Source organism: Ammodytes marinus (assembly GCF_949987685.1).
Source record: "Ammodytes marinus genome assembly, chromosome: 23".
NCBI classification, from domain to species: Eukaryota; Metazoa; Chordata; class Actinopteri; order Uranoscopiformes; family Ammodytidae; genus Ammodytes; species Ammodytes marinus.
Genome location: NC_137227.1, coordinates 4179596 through 4196542, shown reverse-complemented (window position 1 = coordinate 4196542; position 16947 = coordinate 4179596). Strand labels below are relative to the sequence as shown.

The 16947-nt window shown below is 41.9% G+C and overlaps 1 protein-coding gene across 2 annotated transcripts; it reads left to right on the top strand.

Moving 5' to 3' along the window:
• Window positions 1-411: 411 nt before the first annotated feature.
• ccdc149a (coiled-coil domain containing 149a) lies at window positions 412-15353 on the top strand. 2 transcript variants are annotated; one of them, XM_080051657.1, is made up of 13 exons: window positions 412-543; window positions 1639-1800; window positions 2306-2344; window positions 2926-3033; window positions 3474-3590; window positions 4615-4787; window positions 5546-5618; window positions 5810-5894; window positions 7053-7197; window positions 7768-7844; window positions 12661-12753; window positions 14059-14432; window positions 15063-15353. In XM_080051657.1, the coding sequence occupies exons 1-13, from the start codon at window positions 493-495 to the stop codon at window positions 15162-15164; spliced, it is 1599 nt and encodes a 532-aa protein (XP_079907783.1). In that variant the 5' UTR covers window positions 412-492; the 3' UTR covers window positions 15165-15353. The 2 variants fall into 2 exon arrangements, with proteins under 2 accessions (XP_079907783.1, XP_079907782.1); XM_080051656.1 differs by having other exon boundaries at window positions 14059-15168.
• The last annotated feature ends 1594 nt before the right edge of the window (window positions 15354-16947 follow it).

Here is a 16947-nt window from a genome sequence, read left to right as displayed (position 1 = left end):
ACATAAAGATTAAAAGCATCAACAAAGCAAAATAGCCTATATAGCTTATTACTGTGACAGTTTTATGGTGAGTTTTTGTGCTTTTATTTTGTGGGAAATCATGTTCAATTTCCGTTTCTGCTCATTCCTCTTCAGGAGCCCTCCAGTAGCCTACTTTAATTCTGAAATGTTGGCTCATTATTTATTTTTTTATCGTTTCATATGCAGGCCTACAGTAGGCTAAACGAAAACGATTGCCCCAAAACAAACTTTCTTCAAGGATAACTTTATTTTCAAGCACCGGAAATCGTATCTCTTTGTCTCTCTCACCGCTCTCACCGCACGCGACTTGACAGCTGACAGCAGAGCCAAAAAAAAAGTGACGTTGCAGGATAAACAAACGGAGAGGAGACGCGGCTCTGGCGGAGGCAGCGGAGAGGCTGGCGGTTTCCTGACATTTTGTAGAAAAAAATAATAATAAATTGAAAATTAATTCAGTTAAAAATTCGTATAATGCAGTCTTCTAAGAGAAGCGAGAGTGACTGGCAGGGGCTAGTCAGCGAGGTGAGTGAACGGCGGAGACCGGGAGCAGCTGTTGCAGAGGGAGATACGGACAGATTTTTTTTTTTTTTAGCAGAGGCTTCCTCGTCCATATGGCACGAGCTTCGGACTGCGTAGCTTTATAACACCACATACAAACACTCTACTTTTTTCTTCTTTAGCTAGATAGGCTAATGATAAGCTAGCAGGCTTTTCTCTCGGGCTGACAGCATCCGACACCGAACCTCTGGAGGCTTTTATCACTGTCACAATGGCAGGCGCTGGCTGAAACATGTATTCCGCTATCGACCACACAACACACCTGTGGGGCCAGAATTTAAATTGTTAACATTGCTAGCATGCTAGAGTGCATCTTAACATTCAGTGTAAGATTCTACCCCATGCGTTAATGTAGTCCAGTATCACTGTTGACGTTTATTCACTGAAATGTCACAAAAACAAATAGCCTATAGAAAGTGAACAGTGACACCCTCAAGTCAATGACTAGCTCTCCAATGCAGAGTGAGTGACCCAACACACCGGGTCAAAAATAGGGATAATTCAGCTGAAGGCATATTGAAATGTTCATTGGCTGTAGCAGCTTTTATAGTTAGGCTATAGGCCTAACCCAAGGTGGAACTTCTTACCTGTAGGTGGAGAACATGGCTGTTTGTTTTATGACAACCCTAGTGCAGGGCTATGAAGAATCCAATCTTCTCTTAGGTGAGACAATAATTGTCAGTCAGAGTGTATTATAAGTAGGCTATAGGTTGAGACATTAGCCTACTAGGCTACATATGGGAATAAAGCGTAGGGGTGCTACAAACCAACCTGTAAGTTGGCAGCTGCTATTTAATTTGGTTATGAGCCAGTCAGACAGCTATCAGGGTTTACTCTGCTCCTTCCACTGCCACTGTGTCTTATCTACACATTAAACATTTGGCTCCAGTGTGTGTGCTTTTCCACACCTCCACTTGGACTGTCGGGTGGCAACTATCGCCTTTACAGCTAAGTTGTAGTTTGACCATTTCAATAACAGGATTCATTAAAATTGCCTGTATCCACAACAATTTGTCTCATTACATGCTGCATTATATATATATATTTTTTTTTTTGTAGTTCCTGGTTTGTAAACGCAAGCTGGACAGCAAGAAAGAGGCCCTGCTCATTCTGTCCAAGGAGCTGGACACCATTCAACAGGAGAGGGACCAGTACAAACTGATGGCCAACCAGCTAAGAGAACACCACCAGGGACTCAAGAAGAAGTACAGGGAACTCATAGTGAGTGGTTCAGACCTTCAAGGTGATGATTATTTGTCCATGTGCGCAGTAGTTGTCTGTACAAGCTGTTTGTATTAAAGTAGTCTCTGTTGGTCAGTTAAAGGTGCAGTCAAAATCACTTTTTGTCCAAATCAGTGAATATCTCCTCATCTGTACTAATGTGTGTAAACTAAAAAAGGAAATTCCGGAATAAATACACAGCATAGGCTCTGTAAATGGGCATTTTACTAGCTACAGTGGGCACTTTTGTTTACATACCCATTGTTTACATGCCAGTTTACAGGGCCTAGGCTGTGTAAAAACACCAGATTTTATTTTCAGCTCACAGCAGAGGAGATATTTACAGATTTCGAAAAAAGTGTTTGGACAACAAGCGTTCTCCAGAATCAGTGACACCACCTGTAAATGGGAAGTTTTCACAGTATGCATAATGTAGTATCACAAACTGCTAATTGTAATGGATGACAACGACCGTTTGAATTATCTTCCTCTTTTCATATTTTAGGATGGTGATCCCTCGTTGCCACCGGAAAAACGCAATCAAGTAAGTTGTTGTTGATTTGGAGTGCCAAGGACGCTTCGACAACGATAGTTGAAGAGTTGCCTTCTAAATTGCTTTCATAAAAAGCAGCCTTTGCTTTTTAGTGGACAAAGACCAAGCAGACACCAGTGTACACTACGCTGCTTTTTATAAACAGTTACTAATGGAGTTCTCAAAAAATTGGCTGCAGAAAAAAGTAAATGACCAATTAAAATCGATGTTTAAAAACATATTCCAACTATGGTTTTGACCAGGAATAGACTGAAAGGATGTTTTTTGGTTAGTTTGTTAACTCGATGAAATTCCATTAGAATTATATGGTCAAAGAATCCTATCTATCTGCAAATATATATATTGTAAAATACACTATTTTCATATTTTCAGTGTTGTACATTGACTTTACTATTCGGCTATGATTTTGCTGATACCAATAGTGATACAGACTTATACAGACTGCTGCTACAAGTGTAATTTGGTGAGAAATCTGACTTTTTCTTTAATGGATTGAGTGGCCTATTGCCAGCTGTTGAGCATCGTTTGACAGTGTTTCTCTTTTCTCTCCTTCTCCTGCACTCGATTCCCAGGTGAACCTGGCTCAGTTGTTGAGAGACTCCAGGGACAAGGCCAAAAAGCTGAGTGAGGAGGTGAAGGAGCTGACCCAGAGACTTGCAGAGGCCCAGGGGGATAACAAGGTGAGGTCACCGGTAGCAGCATGCGCACGGATATATACACAGTGCAGGCTTGTCTCCCCACAGTATGGCTGGTGAGACAAGCCTGATCTAGCAAGCTTCACATTCACGTTCAGACCTAACATTTTGTCCTTTAGTGGAAGGCAGCTTCTGATTGGTTCGTGTAGTCATCAATCTGGCCTCAGCAGATTGAAAGTGGGGAGGGCACAGTATGACTGGAGCCTTGATTGACGGCTTACATGAACCAATCAGAAGCTGCCTTACACTGAGGGATGAGCGTTAGGTCAGGCTCATCCCCAGGGAGATTGGAGGAAGTCCAAACTGATTTATGGAAGAGAGACAAATGTAAAAGCTTGTGAGATCAGGCTGGTCTCGTCAGGCTACATGAGTAGATGTGTTTTAAAAAGAGGCGTGAATTTTATGTTTTTACATTTTTCCTACAGCTCCTGAGAATGACCATAACACGACAGAGGCTGGGGGACGAGGAGGTGGGGGCGCGCCATTTCCCTGCCCATGAACGCGAAGATCTTGTTCAGAAGCTAGAGACAGCCGGCCTACAGGTTGATATACATTTCCTTCTACTACTCACCATCGTAAACCCTTTTAAAATGGAGTCATATTCGCACATTCAAATCATTGAAAGTTCATTTTTGGTCTGGGCCCGTCATAGTTTTCAGTGAAAACTCAAACGACACTTTTAGTTCATGAGTTTTTCGTTCTTGCTGCTCCACAGTTTTTGAGGATCACAGTATCCACTCTTTCCCTTCTGCGGTGTTAGTGGTATATTGGATTTTGTTATTTTGATGAAACGGTACTTTGCACTCCTTTAAACCTGCTATTGAGTTCTTGAACAAGGCACTTAACTTGTATCTGCTCTAGTGGTGCCAGTCCGTCATGGCATGAAAACAGTAAACGAGTGCTTTAATGTGCAGGCCAAGACAACAGTGTACACTATGCACCCTCAGCAAACCCTGCGTTAGTAAACAAAGCTTTTATATAATATTTGTGTCAATTAAAGGTTGAGTCATTCTGGATTTTGCTTGTTGTTAAAATCACCTTTAGTCAAAATTGATGGGCCTTGGCCAGCAGCGGACCCGGGTTCGATTCCAGCCCGCGGTCGTTCTCTGGATGTCACTACCCTCTCTGCCCAATTTCAACTCTGTCTCTACACTATCAATAAAGCATAAAAATGCAAAAAAAATATCTTTGAAAAAATAAAAAAATAAAAACATCTCACAATCCGCTAGCTGTCAATACTGTGTGCGCTGATGAAATAATCCAGTGTTAATACACAGCATAGGCTCTGTAAACGGGCATGTTTCTAGCTACGGTGGGCCTCCTTTGTTCGCATACACTTTGTTTGCATACCAGTTAACAGGACCTAGGCTGTGTATTAACACTGGATTTATTTTTTCCAGCTGACACACAGTACACCGATTGTTGAGGAGATATTCACTGATTTTGACAACAGGCATTTTCTCAGAATAGCACCTTTTAGAACCTCATGGTGGCTTCTGTTACAAACTCTTGTTTTTTGGCCTGGTTGTCAATATAATAAATAATAATATATTTGTCCTCCTGTAGATGGAGGAGCTGGAGCACAGTGTGAAGGCTGTGTCAGATGAGCTGCAGGATGTGAAGGCAGAGCGCAGTGTGTTCAAGGAGAAGGCCTACAGACTCAACGTGGAGCTCAACCACGTCCTGGGCAACAGAGAGGCTCGCATCATCGACGTGGACGCTCTCTGCATGGAGAACAGGTGAGAGAGAGGGGGGGAAGACCCAGACATCTAGCCCACAGAAAGGACTACCTCCGAAGGTCGCATTGTTTCAAGTCTAGCCCACCACACCATTTATTTTAATCATGTTCTGATTCTAAAACATTGTGTAAATGTTACACATGCCTTAAACCTCCTACGAGTAGCTTTTACCCTCTTTTGTGAAGCAGTCTTATTTTTCCTTTGATGATCATTAATGACTTGTAACAGCAAACCACACCATCAAAATAATGCTATTTTAATATAGATATTAGTAATGCCTTTGCTCGGGTCCCATTTTTCCCAGGAACTTACACAACAATTTACAGCAGGCAGATGGGAAAGGCATGCGTTAATGAACGGTACTTAATCACATTTTACTTTGCTACACCATCGTGATCTTACCATTATTAATCTGATATAGTCACACATAAATTACCTCAAGGCCTATGCATCCTGCCGTCTCTGATTCACTCGCTCCCTAAACAGTATCACGCGCCACCAGCCCGCGTTAGCAAAGATCTTTAGGACAGCAGGCGCTTTCCTCTTTTGTCCAAATGGGGCCGCTACTATCAACAGAAACTCAATGTTTCTCGTAACCACTTTAACTTATTTCAAGTGTCGTATTCAGAATAATCATGTTTCTCCCATCAGTGCCTGCAATGTTTTTGCATGTAACCTGCTCCTTATCGATCTTGCTGTCTGTGCTTTGACTGTTCTGATAGTTTTATATTTTTCCACTATTGTCACTGACACTGTAGGTATTTGCATGAGCGTTTGAGCCAGCTGCAAGAAGAGGTGAACCTGCTGAAATCTAACATCATGAAATACAAGGTACAGATGGACTGCCTCTGTTAAAATGCAAATGTAAAGCTGATTTTGAGGGCTCCTGAATCCTGTTAAAAATCCATTTGAATACATTAAATTTGTATTCTCGTGCATATGCATTCAAAGCAATAGTGATTATATTTGAAATGTTAATCAAACATGGCAGAGTGAGCTCAATACTCTTGTTATCCCCACAGACGGCTCTGGAGAGGAGGAAAAACTCCAGCATGTATGGGAAATCCACCTTCACTCCCCTCACTGGAGTCCTCTCAGCCAAGCAAGGTGAAGACACAACACTCTTCAGCTCACTATGAATTATCCACATAAACGGCTACCACAGCAACTGACAATGGAAAGCTGTCCGTCACCTCTGTTTTATAGCATGGAGAGCAGCTTAATCAGATAAACTCTACAACAGACTCGTCCTTCGGTATAAAACGTTCTTTCTTTGTTTCTTTGGAAAAGCTGGGATTAATTCTAAACACGTTTTAAAATCTATAAATGGCCACGGACTGCTGTGCAGATCAGTGTCTAATCTTCCATGTATTTTATTTTAGTCAAAACTCATCCTCAAACTTTCTTCTTTCTTGTCCCAGCCAAAGCCGTTTACAGCCGATTGTGCAGGTGGCAATGATATTCTGAACACGTGGGTATGATGGTTTAGTGGGAAGCTTTAAGGCCAGAGCGGGGGTGTCGGCGTGAAGCAGACCACCTGCTGCCAGTGCTGTCCGCGTTCATGCACAAAGCCGGGCAAAAAAGTGTGTTTTTTTTTCTAGTATTTTAGTTAAGTCATTGAATTGAGATAGTTTACATTGAGTTATGACCTTCTATTACCTTGTACCTTTCAAAAGAGACCAACCCTATGCATGTACTCCAAATGGTTCAAGAACAGTTTGCTTTGGGTGTGCCTCGGATTGCCCTGTCAGGCAAATATCGCAGGACTTTTAAGGCGTTAATAAGTCCGTTTTAGTCCAATCCTCCCAAGCCGTCGCCGGGACACCAGCTGGGTTTCTAATTGTATTCTGAGTGGTAGAGAGCGCCACTGGCAGGGAAAAGAGCCTGCCACCATGACTGACAGTGCCTGGCAGAAGCAGCACAGTGGGCTCCAGAGTTAAAGTTAGGAGAGTGTCACCTAGTAGACAGCTGTTTCTAACTTTCCATCTCTGTCTTGCTCTTGTCATGCTGTTTTCCCCCTTGTCTCTTGTTATATCACCCCATTCCTCTTTTAATGTGGTTTCTTTTTCAGTTTTGTGAAAGTTTTATTGGTGTATGACTGGCAGGTTGTAGTTTAGTACCCAACATATCCTCAGTATATGAGGCCGTTTTTATTCTCTCCTTCCATTCCCTCCCTGCCTCCCCACCCGACCTCTCTTTCTTTTATCTGCTTTTATCACTCTATCTATTCCTCCCTCTCTCTCTTTCTCCCTCTCTCTTTTTTAGTCCAGGAGATGCTTCTGGAAGAGCAGGGCTGCAGTCTGCCAGCAACGCCTCAGTCCATCTGCGACCTCAAGTCCCTGGCCACGGCTCTGCTGGAGACCATTCACGAGAAGAACCTGGTCATCCAGCACCAGAGGCACACCAACAGGTGATGACCTCATCCACTGCTCACTGCTTAAAGGGATAGTTCTGTTTTTTTGAAGTGGGGTTGTATGAGGTACTTATGCATAGTTAGTCTGTTACCTTTATGGAGATGCCGATCAGTAAAGTCATTTTAATCCATTGATGCCTGCTTTTTTTTTCGCCATACTGTATGTATAAATGCTTACCTATAAAAAATATATATCTGTCAACACTTTAAAAAAGTGCAAAAATAAAAGCACCTCTGCCGGTGCAGTGCAGCACAACAGTCCGCAAATCAGCAGTGAAAAGAATCCTGAATTTAGCGGAGGTTAGGTAACAAACTAACTATGCATACGAACCTTACACAACCCCTCTTCAAAAAATACTCAACTATCCCTTTAAAGTCTCATAAGGGTCCTCGGAGCTTGCAATCCTCCCCGAAACACTAAGAATATTTGCCTACCTGTTCAGATGAATCCTCCTCCACCTCTTAGGCAAACAGTGAACTATGACACATGAATACACGTGTACACACACCAACACTAACACTGTTCGTCAGTCCCCAGTCATCTGACTCATGTTACTTTCCCTGCAGGATCCTGGGGAACAGGGTTGCAGATTTGGAGAGGAAGCTGAAGACCTTGGAGGTGTCAGGACTGTGGAGTCTTCCAGGTGAGACCAACGCCCAAGTGTTAACAAAAACACACAAACAAACAAAACAAAACATTTAAGGTGGTCAACATTATTGCAGTCTCATCACTTAAGTCGCCATTAATATAATCCGACATGAAAAGCTATCCAGTTGTTCAACAAGTAAAGAATAACAGTCTTTTGACTTTTCTTTTCTATTCCCTTCCGTATTTCAACGGCCCAGTGTTATTGTCAGATATCATTTCATTTGGTTTGTGTGTAAAATAATAATTTGATAAGTTTTAAGAAGAACTTTAATACGCTTTAGTACGATGTAAGGTAAAACACACACACACACACACACACACACACTCACACACACACATATAAATAAATACATATTCCTGCATATGCTTTGACCTGGTTGGTGTACTGTACATTAGAACACCTTTAACAAACATGACCGTGGGACTATGGGTGTGTGTGTGTTAACATGAAGGAATTGTGAAAAAAAGAAGAAGAAGGCTGTTACCCCATTCTGAACTGGTCCATTTATGTTACTTAACATTTTTTATTTTAGGATTTCAAGGAAAACATTTTTTTCCTAACATAATTATATCTTTAATAAGTAAAAAAACAAAAAACAACCCAGTAATCTTTTCTCCTGTGACTCGAGCTGACAACTCCTTTTAATTGGATTTCCCTTCTTCTCCCTTTTCTTTATTTAAATAATGGTTTTATGTTCATAACAGTGTGTCTTTCTCTCTCTCTCTCTGGCTGCGTCTCAGGCTTGACCTACCGCGTATCCGTGGGAATTGGGAGTATGTATTCCTTCTGCCCCACTTAGCCCATCCATGCCCTCCACTGTGTCATGCCAGGACAAATCTGGGCAGATGCCCAGAAAAGCATGTCACTTCACGCCCACCGTTTACAATGTGTCATCTCCATTGACCACCCGCTCATGTGTCTGTTCATGATATCATTGACTGAAGCAGGCTGTCTGAATGTCACGCACTGATCCTAAAGCTCTTGTGGATCTGTCTTAAGTTCTACTGGGTTCATTTGGAATGTCTGGGATTAGGGATGCTTTAAGGGCAGGGGAGACCTTTTTAAGGCAGCACACCACTGTTTTCGAGGTTCCTTTTTTGTTTAAACGGGTCAAGAAATTCAAATCATGTGAGAAAAATATATATGTAGAAAACTCTGTAGTCAGAGAAAAGATCGTTAGAACTGATTAGCTGGTGGTGACTTAATTAGAGAGTGAAAAGGACAATAGGAAATAGGAGAAGAAAAGGAATAGGCCCATTTATTTTTACATTTATTTTCATATTGAATATGATCGACCAATACAAAACATTTAAACTGTATCTAAGATAGTAGATGGTGAGAATTTCTAAATTCAACCAAGAGACACGTCTGTTGGCCTAGAAAAAAAGAAAGTAGTTCCCCGCCTTTCCCACTGGAGGGGGATGTTGTGCCGCGTATGAACCCAAACCTAGAGGTGGAGGGGGCTGCAGCTAAATGGAGGTGCCCTGTCATGAGACCGTCATTCTCACCGCTATAAAAGTGACAAGCATCCATTACTGAAAATGATTGCCCACATTACAAACACATTTAGGGGAATGTGCCGTTATTAGGGAATTTGTAGGCGAGGGCCCAGAGTTGCCTGACGAGCACGCTGTCCACCGCGGTTAGGGAGACAGGAATATATGGGGAGATGTGAGCGTCTGTGGCCTCGATGTGCTGTGAAGTTGGGCTGATGGATATTTAAGGCAAACAGGATCGGATGGAGGGGCCTTGGCTGCATAGCAGAGAACAGTAGAGGTGATCCCGGATGAGAGAAAGCCCAAAACAATCATAGTAACAGTTGTGGTTGCTAGATTCCTCACCGTACCCCTCTCCATGTTGAAATGAATGTAAGATCAAATGTAACACAGCAAGTGGAAGCCTGACAGTGTGCACCAGCTATTGAAGAGACAGAGGTGGAGACAGACATACAGCGCTGTTCTTGTCCAGTGACTTGACTTTTTACACTAAAGAGGAAGGCATTGCCATGTCAATCTGGAGCTAGACAGCACTGTATTCCAGTGTAGGGTTTAACTGTGTGACTGTTTGACAGACTATTTCTTTTTTTTGTTGACCTTAAATGTTGTAGTATCCTATAATGCAGAGGGACCTGCTATCAATGCAGGATTGCTGCTTTTGCATATACAGTATGTTTCATGTGTTCTAGTGAGGGAAGGCAAGATGAAGTGAGATGGCAAGAGGGAGCTTTCCAAACCCTTTAAAGGTCTATTCTCTCAAAACCGGAAGATGCAGTAGCAAAGGCTTAAAGCTACAGGCCGCCTTAGATCTAATCCTAACAATGAAGGTATTTGCTACTGAAGAACTGTTTACTCTACATGTGCTTCAGCAACATTACACATAATCTTTTTCACAAAATAACTCAGCTTTGAGCAAAGTTGGGTAGGGGGATTTATGATAAAACTATATATGTCAATCACTGACTTGTCAACAAGGTCACAATCATTTATTTATAAAGAGATTCTTCTTTTACAACTGATGTTATTGATGAATATCTGATGCTGAACTGTGTGGTTGTGGGCATTTTTGCAGGTCAATGAGCACGCCTGCTTTATGACAACACCTTCTCAGATGTTTAAAACTTGGATTAGCCAAAAACAACAATTCTACCTGTCAATTTATTTATAAATAGTTTCTACGTCAGTAATTTCACCACATTGTAGCTTCATCACCGCATATCAGCCACCCCTGGTTACAATATATCCTTGAACCTGCTATGGACTAATACGGATTTGAAATAAGTTACTATTTTCTAGGAGGTTATTGGAAATAAAATAATAAAGGATATGTTTCTGAGAAACAAGTGTGTACATTCATGCTATCAACTCCCCAGGTCTTTATGAAGGTACAGCAGCACTTTAAACTAATGTTAGTTTGAGCATGCTGACATGCTAATGTTTGGCGTTATGCTTACCAGATTCACCATCTTTTGATTAGAGCATGCTAGCATTTGTTCATTTTCAATAAACACAGAGCTGAGGCTTTGTTTTTAGTCATAAACCAAAGTCCTGGACACATTTTGACCACCAATGTTATTAGAATTCATCCATGCATTCGTACCAAATACCATTGCAGTCCATCCAGTAGATTGAGACATTTCACTCAAAGCCACAAATGTCAGCCTCATGTTGGTTCTAGAGGAAAGGTCAGGGAATCGCCAAAGTAAAGATTGTTGAGATATATTTTAGTCTGGACTAAAGTGGTGGACGGTCAGTGGCATTGCCATCCCTAGAGCAAAGATGCTTAAAACCATAACGAGGTTTGATACTCAAACTATCCAACATAATGTTATAAACCACCATCTCTGTAAAAGAAAAAGTACCAGAACATTTTAGAAAGTTTTTTTTTCTCTCGATGCGCCAAGTTTGGATGCAAAAGCCTCATGATTTAAACGGCCACCACCCTCTCACTCACTGCTCCCACTTCACTGTCCACACTGAGCATCCACAGAACAATATGGACTGCATTCATAACAATATGCTCTCCGTTCACCATTCATGATTCTCACGCATCGTGTCATCCAGTCATCCATTTTCCCATTCTTCTGTTGGTTTTGTGTGTCTTACACTTGAACGGTCAGAGAAAGAGGACTATTCACAGTGTTTCTGTGAAGAGCAGAATGTGAATTGCACACTCAAGAGGCTTGAGGGGTGTGTCTATGTGAATACAGTTATGTGTGTGTTTGTTGTGATGTCTGCTTTAAAATGCACAGACTTCTATGAGAAGCATATGGTGTCGGGCTAAAAGGCGTGCAGCCATCACTAATGAAGACAGATGACTGTGAGCTGAGGCTTGAGCAATGCATACGTGTGTGTAGGCATGGGCCGGTATGATATCCTGACGGTATGATACAACCTTAAGCTGAAATACCACAGTATTGCGATTTTTTTTTGGCTGAACACAATCTCTGCATTCCGAATCGCACATTTTCTACTATATAGTATGTAGAAAAAAGATATAGGATGTCCCAATTCTTGTGGCCAGATTTAGGATGGTTAGGATGGTTTAGGATGTCCTACTTCATCCGGCCAAGATTGTTAGTGTTGAAAAGAGCATCCTATTTGGGCGATTCTGTCCCACAATCCGGTGCTCACGTGAAGTGACGTCACATTGACGAAGCCTACATATGAAAACAAACAGGGATGCGACGGATATAAAGGCAAGATCAAGGAGCAATGTTATGATGAAATAGAAGAGTAAAAGTATGTCCCAATAATATGCCTACTGCATCCTAACTAGATTATTTTTATCGTCGGATGTAGTATGTAGAATAGAAAAAAGAAAGAGTATGCGATTCGGAACGCAGGGAATCTTTTTTTTTTCTTTAACAAAATTGAAATAAAAGCTGTCCTTTTTAAATGAGCAGCTGAAGAAGGTGTTTATAGACATGCTCACCTTCTACACATTTCTCTTTTATTAAAAGTTATGATGCAGGAATATTCTGAACATTAATAAACGTACTGTATGTATGTTACCATCTTGTGTGGGGGCGCTAATACCTTAGAACGGTATCACGGAAAATAATGGTTTTAAAACCTTGACCTTTTCAAACCTTGGTATACCTTGAAACCGAATACCAACCCATTCCTACGTGTCCGCTGTTTGTGTGCTGTGTGAAAGTACATGCGACAGAGCACCATACATAATGGATGGATGAGCTCCATCCCATCCTAACAACTAACCAAAAACCTGTGTAAATTCTGAAACATCCATTACTTTGTATTTCTCATTCGGATGGAAAAGTAACAGTTCCTTTTTGATGGTGGTCTTACAGGGACGCGGGACAATATGGCACATAATGAAAACTTACAACCGGAGCTTCATCCAACACGTGTCACACAGCAGCCAAACGTACAGCCACCCAAAGGTGAGTGTGTAATTGTGTGCAACCGGCTCCTCCAGCCATCGTGAAGAGCACCCACAGCTAACGGCGTAAACACTAGTAATTAGCAGCTGCATGCTAAATCCACCACGCCATCATCCATGTTTAACCCAGCTCCTTTCCCTTCCCGCCTCCTCTCCTCTCGGCTTCTCATTGGTGCAAGCTGCCCAAATGCCATGGCATTTTGGAAATGTGAAGCAAATTCTCGCCCGCTGACATTCAGAAAACTTCTGCCGTGTTCTCTTTGAATGGGGGTGGGGGGTGCGATGAATATGGATGCCAGCTCAAGTAATGTTTCTTTCTTCGTGTGTGTGTGTGTGTGTGTGTGTGTGTGTGTGTGTGTGTGTGTGTGTGTGTGTGTGTGTGGGTTTGGGAAAAGGTGGCCGGGCCTCGATGTGCAGTCTTTAACCTTTTTGCCTGCACATGCACAAATATGGGTCAGTAATCCCCAAAGTGAAGAGCATATTTTGGCGTAGATGCAGAACTAAGCTGTTGCTCTTGCCGAGATGCGCGGCGTCACACGAGTCGTCTTGCGTCCCCTTGTCTGGGGCACTGCTGCTATATTTAGCCTGTTGCCATGGAAGCGCTTCAGTCACATAAGTAATTGAAATAACTTCCTACATTGATGCAGAGTACTCCAACCCCAAAAGAGGAACGCTTTTACTAAGGTTTTCTTTTGAAAGTTTTCTTTTCCGCTGTTTTAATATCTTGCATACAAATTTAGGAAACACTAGTTCAATGTTTTCTCACATTGTATAGACCGTTATTAATAAAAAAAATATATCATACTGTTGTTTCATCTAAAATCTATCAATGTAATATAAATCTGTACTTTCATATATACTAGATTCATAACACATGAGTGAAATGAAGGTAGAATATACATTACATACAGTACTTTTCAGAAGGTTGACATTTCTGTATTATAAATCCTTTTTTGATTGGTTTTATGTAATATTCCAATACTTTGAGGGACTGGATTTTGTCTTCCATGAGCTTCTAAATTAAAACAAAAGAAGGCCCTGACATATTTTACTTTGTGTAATGAATCTGAAATAAATGAAAGTTTCCCTTGTTGAATGGATTTGGCTATAATATTCTAATTCATTTTAGATGCACCTGCATATGCCAGTGACACATTGTTGTCTCTGTCCAAAGTATTTTTTGGGTCTTCAACAGAAGAACAGAATAGATCAAAAGTGCTTGTTGTCTGATGCTGCAGCTTTGGCTTTTAAGATCAAGCCAGTCAATTTAAATAAATGACCAGTCGTCTCGTCTTCCCTTCCCCAGTTGTGTCAGACGACAGAAGCTCACATGAATCATTGTGGGAACGCCACAGCGCTGGCGGCGACCTTGGCACAGATGGCTTCGGTAGGAGAGACGCGCCTGCACTGGAGCCTGTAATCGGGGTGCAGACCAATGGAATGGACAGGCCAGGTGAAGGAGCGGTGAGCCTGTTGGATGAACCAGAGGAGGATGAACCAGAGGAGGGGCGCAGTCCAGTGGAAGAGGCGGGCCGTGAGGTAGAGCCAGTGGGAGACGGTGAGCTGGCTTCAACGGTGGAGGAGGGAGAAGACGCAGCTCTGGCTCTGGGTGCTGTCCCAACCACTCAATCAGACCCTCCATGGCTCCCAGTCAAACCTCCCTCTGTGGATCAGTCAGAGGTGGGTCGTCAGCATCAGCACCGCCAATCCCGCACAGATCGCTCCAATGTAACGGAACACGTAGAAACCTCAATATCACAGCCAGAGAACCAGGCCACAGAGGCACTGAGTACAGGGGAGTGGGACACCTGTCTTAGTGACAACATGGCATGAGCTGAGATCCACCAATGACTTAAAGGTGGAGTCAGCGATTGTGGAAGATGCTTCTGGTCAAAAACACTTTTGTCAAAATCTTCGAAAAGAAATCCAGTGCTGCTAATACACAGCTTAGGCTCTGTAAAAGTGCATGTTGCTAGATATGGTAGGCCTCTTTTGCCTACCTACCAGTTTACAGAGCCTAGGATGTGTATTAGCATTCGATTTCTTTATTCAGCACACACACACACACACACACACAGTACGGATAGGTTGCGGATGGGTTTCACTGATTTTGACAAAAAAGTGTTTTTCTCCATTACACTGTCTCCACCTTCAAAAAGCTGTATTTAAACTCTTGTCGTTTTTTATTGATAATTTCATTAATCATCCCTGGTTGCATTTTTCGCAACACAGCCACTGATCACTAGCTCCCGAGCAGCTCTGTTTGAGTCAATTAAACAGAAAATACTTTTTCTCTGCCTCCGCCGACAGAGCCAGAGGTGCACTTTGTATCTCGACAGGCTGCGTGGGAACAGACAATCTTTAAATCAATGGAGTTGCAAACTTGATGCCCCGAAGGAAACATTTAGCTAGGAAAATAACAAATATGGCCGCCTCCACTCCGGTGCCCCACATTCCCTTCTTCGTATCCCCCTGCGATGCCATAATCCCAATTGTTTGCCTTCCTCTTCTTCCTTGGGGGATGCCAACAAACTGACTGCTGCTTTTGAGTTGTTACTCTCATCGGGGGTCCAGTTCGGCTTACCAAGACTCATAATGAATGTGCTGTACATATGTGTAAAGTATTCATAGTAATATAAGAGAATCTATTAATTGTCTATTCATCTGTACGGGTGAATCTAATTTATCAGTCAGTTTTTATTTTTACCCATTTACAAGATGATATTCGAAATGATGTGCCTTATACTGTATGTGGAAGTATTTACTGATATTTATAAATATAAATGTGCAAACCTGCAATATGACCTGTCTCGAAGTTGGTCTTTTCTCTGGGAATCATTGGTTTTGGGAGATATTTGTAGAGCTAGTAAACGACACATATCAGGATCTGGTAAAAACTTCAACTCTGAAGCAGAGGCTTACTTTGTGAACTTCTTTGTTGGAGCTATTTCTTTTTTAATAGCAATGTTCTGAACCAGCAAACGAGCCCATACCGGCAGAAAATCACTCAGACTAATTGAAGTGTTCACAACATTGGTATCTTGTTCATTCTAGATGCAGCAGCCTCTGTCTTTTGATTGTTTTACAGATTACAGCAGCTTAGCTTGATTCTCTTCTTTCCCCAGCCTTGGGAGGGAATTGTTCCAGCATCACAAATCTACATTGAGTTGTCTAAAATCATACACATTCTACAATTCTATTTATTAAGTTGGATTTCCAATAGCAATTTCCTGAAAGTTTTGTTTTGGGGGCTTTTGTTTCATATTATTGTGCACTATTTTGGGTTTTGTTCATATCTAAAGATGAATTATGTTTGCATAGATATGCTTAAACGCGCACTGTAAACATTTCGGTGTGATTATATGACTTCAAAAACAAAGTTACGGCCGCCAAAAGTTTTCCCAGTGCTGTTAAGTGGACACACCCGTTTTGTCTGGCAGCCAAAGTCCAGAGCCCACTCACTGCACTGTGCATTGAGAATCAGTGGTGAGGCTGACGCTCTCCTGCATGCAGGTGACAGCTGGCCTCTCCAGGAAAACACAGCATCAAAGCCAGAATCCATGAAGTGCTTATTCTGCAGAAGGCCACTTGCTATTTTTAATCTCTGACACAAAACAGAGGCGAGCAGGGAGAAAGACTCCGAGCTATAGGGAGCCATGGTGTGTGTGTACACCCAGCCACGGGGCCCTGTGCCAGCCAGCTGATTTGGCACGCTGTAGCTTTTTTCCAAGGAGTTTGTTAAGTTTAGAAACCAGATGGAATCGGTGCTAATGAAATTGCAAGATGATACCAGCTTGGCATTGGGTTCCTCATCAAATAGTTGACCAGTTTTTGATGTTTGCATGCATATGAATGCGTTTAAGAGATTAGTAAACTTTATTTTCTTGGCTTTAATTTCTTTTTATTGGCAAATGGCCATAACAAAAGAAAAGAAAATGCTCAAAAGGTTTATTTTTAACCGCAAAAAATGCCCCACTCAACATGTTGTGGTCACTATTCTTAAAAAAAGTGATTCTTTCTCGTTATAAAATACGACTTCCAATAAGATTACTGGATTTCCTCCATTCTGTAAAATCCAGTGTCAGTCAGGCTTTGCCTAACTCGCCCCAAACTGTAGGTTAGGTTGGTGAATGTATTAATACATGAATATTAGCCTGCCGTCTTTGCACACATGGTGATTTTAAACTCCACCTGA